This window comes from Telmatherina bonti (genome assembly GCF_933228915.1).
Source record: "Telmatherina bonti genome assembly, chromosome: 8".
Taxonomy (NCBI): Eukaryota; Metazoa; Chordata; class Actinopteri; order Atheriniformes; family Telmatherinidae; genus Telmatherina; species Telmatherina bonti.
Genome location: NC_136626.1, coordinates 19,621,298 through 19,631,600, shown reverse-complemented (window position 1 = coordinate 19,631,600; position 10,303 = coordinate 19,621,298). Strand labels below are relative to the sequence as shown.

Genomic DNA, 10,303 nt, shown 5'->3' with positions numbered 1-10,303 from the left:
GCCTCAAAGCTACGGAAACTTGCCTTTTAATTTTGCCTGAAACCTGCAGTATAAAATCAATCCTAATAGTGATGACAAGTCGAGAGTTATCTCATTTTATTTATTTCCTTTGGAAAATCTATTGAAGACAATGCATTTCATCGCAACAACATTTCTATCTACAATGTGTACTAAGAGTTATAAATGGGAGGACTGAAACAATCAAAATGGTTTAAAAAAAAAAAAAAAAAGTGGTGGATGACAAAAGGCTGAATCCTGACAAATCCAATATTTACAGATGAAACATCTTCCTGAACACATTCAGTATTCTGTCAGGAAGAAACAGTTTGAGCACAAAAGGAAATGACTTCAACAAGATTAAAAAAAAAAAAAAAAAAAAAAAAAAAGTACAGCAATGACGGTTTAAAACCATTTTATAAGTGTTTTCTTATGTTTTTACAAAAATGATCAGGATGATCTACCCCCAAACGATTTTTCTACTGTTAAGACAGAATGTGGTCGACAGTGTGATCAGGCACAGACTTACTGCAGCCCGTAATAAAAATAGAAAAAGATTCAGAGACTTCAGTCGCTCATTTCCATGTCCTCCTGATGATGATCGTCTCCGTTTAGCTTAGACTTTTTAGAGATTTGAACCTCTTCCCTCTCCATGTCTTCCTGGCCTTTGGGGGATGACACAGAATCAGAGTCGCTCTTCCTTTCATCCTCCTCTTCCTCTCCTTTTTCACTGTCATAACCTTGTTCCTCCTCATCGTAGTCCCGGGTTACCTGTAATGCATGTTATTTGTGACATCTTTCATCCTAGTTACCTTGCAAAATTACAAATACCGCTAAAATACAAGATTTAATTGGCTAACTACTGCTGCTATGTTGATTTAGCAGCAGGGGCATGTTATAACATGTAGCATCTTTTTTTTTTTTTTTTTAAAAATCAAACATGAACTGAACCCACCGCAGTAGACCCTAACACAGCTTCCTCAGTGAAAACTCAGCAAGTGTCTGGGTGTCATGCTCCCGAGGCAAAATCAATAAATATTCATGACGCCTATGGCCAGTGCACTGAACAGAATGAAAATTAGATATTTTCCCTGGACTTAAAAACCAGATGCACGTGAAATTTTGTAACCGTGTAATGAGAGCTTCAGAAAGTGCAGCTCTGCTTGGAACTTGTTTGGGATGAGCTAGTTCCAACAGTGCAGCACAAAATGGAAAACAACTCTGGGAATTTCTTCACGCTATGTGGCAAAAGAATACAACAAGCTACCTTTAAGCTTGTCACACATTCCACGACAAGCGAGAACCTTGTTCTCGCTCTTGAGGGACACAAGGACAGGAAAAAAATGTCTTTTTCATCTGGTCCATTCATCCTCCACGATAAGCTAAGTCTGCGAAAGGAGCGGGGATTGTGCTTTTATGTTCAATGAACCTGGTTATGATATTAGATAATTTGTGCGTAGCAGAGTGGGTTGTGTGTGCAGCTGAGTCCGTGTGATTTAATGCCACATATTGGAAACATTTTTGCAGGTTCTCACCACCTCGATCAGCTGTTTTATAAAACCATCTATTTGTTTCCTTATCTGCAAAAATGTGGACGCTACAATAGTTTGCTTCATGCTTTTTCATGTTAACTTTGTGTCAACATTGTTGTGAAGTGGCACCATTCAGATGAAGATGAATTTAATTGAACCATGCCAGCAAGACAAAATAGCATTATTTTCTTCTCGGGGCCTCGAGAACAAGAAAAAAGTTCGCTTCTCGCAGAGTTTGTAGCAAATTTAACTCCATGCCAGGATGGTCAGTTTGTCAAGTTGTAATCAAAGCCAAATCGTATGGTAAATTTAACTATTAAATATACTTAAAGCTCTGCTGCAGAATTTCAAAGGTTTCGACTATTTCAATTTTTTAAAAGTAAAATGGAAAAGACAATTTTTACTTCAAAAGTCACATTAAAAAGACATTCCACACCCTACACCTACCTTAACATCACCCTTCTCACTATCGGACTTGCGGTCACGATCTCGCTCCTTGTCTTTGCTCTTCTTTTTCTTGCTGGTGGAGCGTTCTCGTTCATCTCTGCTACGGTCCCTGTCCTCCTTCCTGTCCCTATCCCGGTCTTTCTCACGTTCCTTGTCCTTCTTCTTCTCCTTCTTGTGGCTGTTGATGAAATAAATGTTTCACTTATGATCTGCTCTTTGCACTTGGCAAATCTAAAATAGCAAATATACTCATGTAGGCTTACCGTTTGGGGGAAGGAGGAGATCTTGAGGGCTTCCTCCTAGGGGACCGGGAAGCGCTGCGACTCCGCCTGTGCCTCCTGAAACACACATGGATTTTATTGATTTGCAGCTGTGATAAGAACATGAGTCAATAACTACAGAAATCATGACTGCCAAACAAAACGGTTAAACAGTCATCACACTGCTCACCGACTGATGCTTTGAGACCTCCTGGCACTGCTGTAGCTTTTAGGGGGCGTCTTGGACCTTTTCTTGGACTTTTCCTCCTTTCTCCTGTCCCTGTTTAAGATTCAAACAAAATTGCACAGTGGAAAACACAGGAAATATGGAGACCTGCCTCACACTTCCTTTAAGCAAGGTTCTTCTCCCACTTTCTTTTACAGTACTTCAAGTAAAATGACTTGACGTCAAGTAAAAGTCATATTCTGCAGCAGTGATCAATACAGTCAAGACCTTCAATAAAGTGAGAAAAGACAATAAAAGAGTTGCTGACCTAGATCTACTGTGCCTGTTTCTATCCCGGGAGTGGGTCCTCCTCCTCCGTGGGCTCTTGGACCGTCTCCTACTCCTTGAATGAGATCTGCGCCGAGACCTGCTCTTTGAATGTCTGCACAAATAACAGTTGAAAAATAAAAAATTACCATTTCCGTAAACAATAGAATTTGTATGCTGTTTTTTAAACATGATCCATTATTTTTATTCTATTCATACAAGTATGTCAACCTGTGTCTTGAACGGGACCTTGACCGCCTTCGGCGTGAACGTGAACGGGACCGGGAATGTTTGCGCTTGTCATCCTTCTTACCTGCAAAAGGAAATACAAAGTTATACGACAACTGGTTAATAGAAACCCACAGCTCAGATAAAAGCAAATATTTCACAGCTCTCTGAATTCCACCACACAGGTGAATTAAAGGTTTTATGAAACAGGCAACTGCACATCGTGTCTGCATTAAGTGAAGTTCTTATAATAATTATTTATTGGCAAATCTGAGTTTTAAAGAAACAAGCAACTTAAAAGCTCATCTTACTTCCTGGTTCAATGGCTGCAGAAATGAGGGACTGGGCCTCTCGAACTCGCTTCATGGCCTCTTCAATCTCCTTGTTGGAGGCATCTGCCTTCAGACCGGGATTTAAATTTAGTCCAGCGACCAATGGATTCAATCTGCAAACGCCATCAATCATTTAGAGCTTTCTCAAAAAAAAAACAAAAAAAAACCCAGATGATTGATTGCCAAGTTTGGGACCAAGTATGGTTTCTTACTTTGGGTCCATGGACTGCATGAGTTTGAGGAAATCTGCAGAGAGAACCTGGAAAAGAAAGCGTGGTGGACAGTACAATTACAATTAGAAAGAATTTATTTTTGTTTTTGTTGTTTTAAAACATGCTGTGATGATGAAGACAGTAAGTCCTTACCTGGGGGTTCATGTTGGGCCCTGGAATTCCCATGGCAGCCATCTGCTCTATGTTGGGAGCTCCAAGGCCTCCAAATGGTGTCGCTCCCATCTGAAATATTGGACACTTGTTACACCAAGTAATCCTGAGAACCAAAGCTACATCCTTCATAATTTACAAAGTAGTTTCAACATCTACAGGTTGACAAGATGATGGGGACTAAGTCTGAGAAACAAGTTTCTGAATGTTCTCAAACTTTTATAAACTTAAAGTATTTTTGAAAGTCTTTATCTTTATGAAGATGATACAATACATTTCATGTGACAACTCACTGATGGCAAAGGATTAGGAGTTGGAAGAAGACCTCCGCCAGGCATCATTCCTGCCACAGCGTTGGCTGGAGCCAGCAGCGACATAGCTTTAGATTCATCAGGAATGACTCCTGGAGAAAAACAATATCTTATTACGTGCTTTAAAAAAATGTCGACAACACTCATACAAGACTTGCAGACAAGCCACCTGAGTCTAATACTCTGAAGTAAAAATAAAAATATTTATATTTATACATATATTAAATAAAATAAAAAAAAAATCCATTTCCTTGTCTTGTCTGTAAATCTTGATCCCTGACTTTTGTGTGAATGTACAACTCTAGGATTAGCAGTTATAAGCTTATAAGTCACAATACACACTTGGGTCAACACTGCCAAGATGTTATCACCTGCACTTGTTTTTTAAGTCATGAACCAAACGTTAGCAAGCACAGCCAGTTCTCCCGTGGGATGTGCTCTCAACTTTCATTAGATGTTTTATGAACAAGCGACTCACGCCGGCTGCTTCGCTATAAAGCACACAAAAACATTGAGATACAGAAAACAAAGTTCATGATTTGGGTGTAGACACAAGGGAACATTTCATCATCACTTACCATAACCACTACAAAAACAGAAAAGGATCAGTAATTTTACCATCTCCATCCTTTTGTTGGTTACTTTTGTGGTGGAATTATACAAACAAAAAACAGCTGTTTTGTACAGTTAATCAGATACAAAACTGCTAGGTTTAAACCAACAGCATATTAGGCAAAAAGATAAACATAAAAAAACAAAACTGAACAATCAAGGGCTATTACCAGCAATAATTGTGATAAAATCATGAAATATATGCCCAAAGCTGAAGAAAACCGAAAACTAAAATTAAAAGGAAAATCTTATGAGATGATCATCCGTGGCTGTGCAATCTGAAAACAGGCTATTTTTAAAGACGACATTTTTGTTCCCAACATTTTAAAAGAGAGAGAGAGAGAGAGAGCGAGAGAGAGAGAGAGAGAGAGAGCGAGAGAGGCGCACCCACGCACACACACACAACAGAAAAGACACTTGAGAAACAGGATAAGGCTGCAGAAGACAAAACTGTTGGTGGCATTTTCAGCAGGGCCTGGTATATAGGGCTGGCTGAACCAGGAAAAAGAACTGTAAAACACAACAACAAAAGAAACACCACTGTTAAACGTGAGATTCACTCAACTCAATCAGAGTTATGTGTGGAGAGGGTCAATTTCTACAAAGCATTTTTACTGCAACATTAAAGCCCTAAGACTTATCTTTTCATCGCTCGTGTATTAGTGGAATTTAGGGAATACAAATGCACAGTGTTAAATGAAACAAGTCTTCGGTACATGAAGCATTTGAAAAGGCCAGATGCAGCTTATCATGATCATGAAATGTTCAAACAAACTTCCACATCATCCCTTGACCACAGCTGTGTAGATGATGGCAAACACCTTCAACATCTAGTCATGCACACTGACTAGTCCATGTATCTTGCATGCTTTGTGCTTGGTGAAGGGATGTCCCAAACATCTGTTTATCGGAGGAATTTCAGTAAAAGGAAGAACCAAAACCAAGTCTAGATCCAGTCTTTATATTTTCCTTTGTAATGTGGCTGTATGCAGGCACAGCTAATATGATCTGCATTAAGAAACCTAAAGTCAGACTCCAAACGCCTTCACAGGGGTTTTCACCAGCTAATAAGACCTCTTCTTAGGACTGTGTGGACCTGCTTCCCCGTGCACAATCTCTCTCACTGCTGCCAATTTTCTGCATTTGTCAGGAGGGGGGGGGGGGGGGGGTGTTCTCATTGTGATTACACCCAATGCAACACCTAGAAACAGGCTTTATCAGTAACTGGTAACTGAAAATACCTGTGAGTTTGCACTGATTATTTTGTGTTTTCTGCTTCAAATAGTACCATTTTATTGGATAGGAGTGTCAGTGCAGCTCAAATCAAATCAAATGTGTTTGAACTATAATTTGCTTCAATGCAATTGTATGTATCGCCTGCAAGATTTTGTGACACCATCTTATTTGAACAAAAAGATTTCATTGTAGATGTGTGCTTGAAGTGGGAGACTTTTTTGGGGCATTTTGGACAATATAAACAAAGGATCAGAGATGGTTTGTGTTTTTGAGGGGTTTTGTTTTGATAACATCAAAAATTATTTAATGAGTTGTTCAGTCTGTTCGGGGCATCCCTGATTTAATGAATGCCTACTTATGAAACACACATTTGAAAAACACTGACATTCCCCTGAACATGTGAGAAATTAGTCTGCTCCCTCTACCCCACCCCCTTCATTTGATCTGATTTTCGTGGCCAATTTTCTTTTTAAAGAAAAGATGCCTTGGACAGAGAAGGAAAAAAAGTTAATATTTTACTGGAGAATAAGAGAAAGATGAGGCTTGCGAGCCTGGTGCCATTATTTTTTCTAATCTCCTGATGGCAGCAGAGGACCATTTTCAGCCAGCAAGGAAGGGCCTCTCTGCAAATGACTTGTCCACTATGAAAACCACAACACAAATAACAGAGAGAGAGGTTTACAGCTAGATTGTAAGACATGGACACAAATGTACATTTCCCTTTCATATACCTAGAGATGCCAAGCACTGAAAAGCTTAGCAAAAAATAAATTAAAAAGTAAATTAAATTAAAAGAAAATCACAATGGTACAGATAATGTTCGCAATTCTACACATGATGCACGCTCAGATATTCATGTAGATGTTGGAAAAATAAAACAGACACCCACCTTCAGCAAAAGGGACCACGATCAAAGCTCTGTCCACAAAGACGGTGTTCGTCAGGTGCTGGGACACTCCTACCGACTCAGGCTCATGGAATTTTACAAAACAGACACGTGAAGTCACAGGCAAGGGAGAGTCACTGGAAGAAAATACAGATATGTTGTGCAAAGAATACAAACATGGAAAACCAACATGATCTCAGTAAACTGTCAGATTCTGTCCCCGGGGACAACAAAGTTCACTGTGTCCTGTCCACAGCACAAAAGTGTTAAAGGTTTCTAGAGGAAAAAGAAATTCTTATAACGATATTATTAATATTATCATTATTATGTGCAAGACTTTAAGCTTTACTATTGATATCTTTTCATAAAAATGTTGAATTACTGATGATTTTTATTTTCTCTGGAGTAAAATTAAAGTCTGCATACAACTGATTTATATTGTTGAAAATATTTTTATCCTGAGGAAAACATTCTGGATGTTTCCTACCTGTGGAAAGGCCAGGTCAAATTCAATAGCAGAGAAATCGAACCAAATAACAATCATTCCCACTATAACCAGTAAGAAAATACTATGATTGCTACAGACTAGATCATTATGTGTTGATTATTCAATTTCAGAAGTGTATTGTGGAGAGATAATCATCTTTCTAGCTTGTATAAAGCAACATCTGAGGATACAACCAGGGGTTTAGGTGGTTTATTAGTGTCACATTTACTTCATCACCTCTCAACTGACCAAGAACTCATTTTGACTGACATTTAGTTATTTTCAGGTGGACAAAACTGACCACCAACATCCATTAATTAGTCATTTTAACATTTGTAAATTCATTACTTATCATAAAAAAAAAAAAGTAATTTCTGATTTCTTATCTAAAATTTTTTATTGATGATGCTTAAACCAGGAACTGAGTTAAAGTACATGCAACATGCATTATTACCTAATTTGTGGAAGTCACTAAATAACTATTCCATTACATTTATGGTAAATACATGAGGCAAAGGGAGTAGGATAAAAGATAAATGCAGTGTACCTGGTGATTATTAGCTGGAGTGCATTATTATTTTGCACTGCACGGTTTCTGTTATTTTAGCTTAAAATATTTTAAATGTTCGGAAGCTACATTTATGCTTGCTTCTGAAAAGCTAGGGGGATGTCATTCTGCACTAAATCGCTAGTATCTAAAATCTGTATCTACTTTTGTCTAAGTAGAAGAATGGGAGACGTTTTCATTTGCGTCTAACCTTTACGTAATAGTTGACTGAAGACGCGGGCAAACGTTAGCTTGTTAGCATGCAGTTTTAGCAAGGCCTGTTGTAGCTAAAGGCCTTTGACAGACGCTCCCTGCATCAGTCAAGTAACCTGCAGGAAAAGGTGCTTTACCCAACGTCAGCAGAAGGATACTCACTCGGGTGGAAATAATTTGAGCTCTTCTATGTTCCCGAGGAATCCAAACAGAGTCCGCATTTGTTCGGACGTCGTACTTGGGGAGACATTTGTCACTTGAATGACGTGCGTGCTAGAACTCATTTTCACCAGTGCGAATCCTGCCGAGCCTCACGCTGGCAACGTCCCCGAAAATAAAATAAATATTTCAAAATTTCAAGGCAAGCTATTCAATCATTAAAGTATGAAAAGCATCAGGCGAATAGAAAAGTTGGCATCTTCTCTGGAGCTAAAAAGCGGCTTCTTTTTTCTCTGCAGACAATAGCACTGTCGCGTTAAGAGAGCAACAATACAGCTGCAGAATGGCCGCAACTGTCGTGAAACTTATGGTGCTTTCAAGTGTCTTTTTTACGCTGGTAAATGGGATATGTCATGGGAAATCTGTATTTATTTCATTTTATAAATGTCCATTTAGATTAGGATATGCTTATATTAATATTGTTTGAATGTAAACTCATAATTTACAGTTAATGCTAATATAATAGAAGAAAGTTAACAAGTAATAGGCTATCTATTAAAACGAGCAAGAGTGCAAATCGTGCACAGCTGCTCATAACGTAATAGTTGTCTTTCCACAAATAGTGAAGAGGAAAACAAAAATCTAAATTGAGAACTTAAAAAGTCAAACATAGATTATATGAAATTTGCAGGGATTTGGGTGTTGTAGTCCTTATCTACAAACATGTCGTTCTGACAGCACGTTAAGGCAACGCCTCAGAATACGGCTGCAAACATGGTGGGTGTGGTTAAGGTTGTGTCACCATAGAGAATCGTGTTGCTAGGCTGTTAGCTGGCAGTTTCTGCAGCTGATGTTCCTGCATGCTACTCTTAAATTATGCAAAGATCATACTGTTTGTGGAACAGCAGAGGTATGCATGTATAAAAGTACTATTTTTAACCCATCTTACAGAGTTCAGGTTCAAAGGGGAAAACGGTCTGAACTGCAGCTCAGCAACTCACATTGAGACGCAAAGTCGTTGTTTGCTAACTTAGCAACCTCGCCAGGTCATGTCAACACGTTGCTGAAATGTGTATTCCTGAGTATACTTATATTAAATGTTTCTCAATAGCATGGTTAAAACTGAGGTAATTTTTTTAAAGTATTGTAAAGACTTGAAGAATATACTTAAAGATTTACTAAATCCTAATCTCTGAACAAGCTGTCGAGGAGATAAACGACATTAAACAGACATGTACTTCCAGACTTCCTCATAATTTTTCTTTCTTTGTTTATGTTAACAGATCTTTTTACACAAGTGGAACCAGTGTTTACGATGTAATAATGGCATCACAATGTATAAATGATGACTAAATGTTAAGGTAGATCTACAAGATGCCTTATACTTGGTCAGTAGAGAACATTGTGCACAGTGAAGTGATTGTAATTAAAACACAACTGTGTCAAACGGGAACAATTTCGTTTGCAAAAATTATTTCAATTAGTCAAAATTACAGTTCCAATTAATAATATCTGGCAAAAATAAACTTGACTCCAAAAATAATGACATTTCTATTTGGTCGATTGTTTCTCTCCTTTAATAAAACTTACTGGTGTTGTTCACACACATTGTAACAAAGCCCAAGTAGTCACCTTTACAACAAACTATAATTGTAAGACTTTGTGTGAAATGATCCACAATCCCCTGTTAATTAAACTTATTGGTATTTCCTCATGTTTTGAGTTGCTTGGTGGATTTGATTGTTCTCTTAAAGTAATAAGGAAATAATCGTTTTACTGTCAATGACCTCATTAGTATGTAGAATAAGGATCATCAAGTCTGGTTGTCAAAGGCTGCTGTATGCAGGTTTCTAGAAATTTCCCATCTGCAACACACCTGACTGATTAGTGGGTAATTAGCAGACTTGTGCACAGTTTGACATCAGTCTGAGTTTGAATCAGGTGTGTTGCAGTAGAGAAACTTCTTAAACCTGCAGGAGATCTGCTATCAAGGACCAGGATTGAGGGTCACTAGCGCAGCCATAACCCCTTGCCACCTCCTCTTCACTCTGGTCACATTTAACTGTGGGATGACATCCTATTCCTCAGCCAGGAGATGTTTAAGGTCAACCACTGTGGTTGTATTGGTTGCTTTTGCATGGACAGCAAGCATAACCTGATCCCACAAGTGTTAAGTGGGG

General features: G+C 38.4%; 1 protein-coding gene across 3 annotated transcripts; it reads right to left on the bottom strand.

The window, feature by feature from the left end:
• Window positions 1-124: 124 nt before the first annotated feature.
• On the bottom strand, window positions 125-8,449 carry LOC306759326 (uncharacterized protein). 3 transcript variants are annotated; one of them, XM_079244921.1, is made up of 12 exons: window positions 8,127-8,449; window positions 6,721-6,854; window positions 3,966-4,075; window positions 3,655-3,744; window positions 3,502-3,548; window positions 3,269-3,402; window positions 2,949-3,042; window positions 2,731-2,844; window positions 2,427-2,516; window positions 2,240-2,314; window positions 1,977-2,154; window positions 125-768 (listed from the first exon to the last, which is right to left on the bottom strand). In XM_079244921.1, exons 1-12 carry the CDS (start codon window positions 8,246-8,248, stop codon window positions 565-567), a joined length of 1,392 nt encoding a protein of 463 aa, XP_079101047.1. In that variant the 5' UTR covers window positions 8,249-8,449; the 3' UTR covers window positions 125-564. The 3 variants fall into 3 exon arrangements, with proteins under 3 accessions (XP_079101047.1, XP_079101048.1, XP_079101049.1); XM_079244922.1 differs by having other exon boundaries at window positions 2,961-3,042; XM_079244923.1 differs by lacking the exons at window positions 6,721-6,854; window positions 8,127-8,449 and adding an exon at window positions 4,355-6,666.
• Window positions 8,450-10,303: the final 1,854 nt, after the last annotated feature.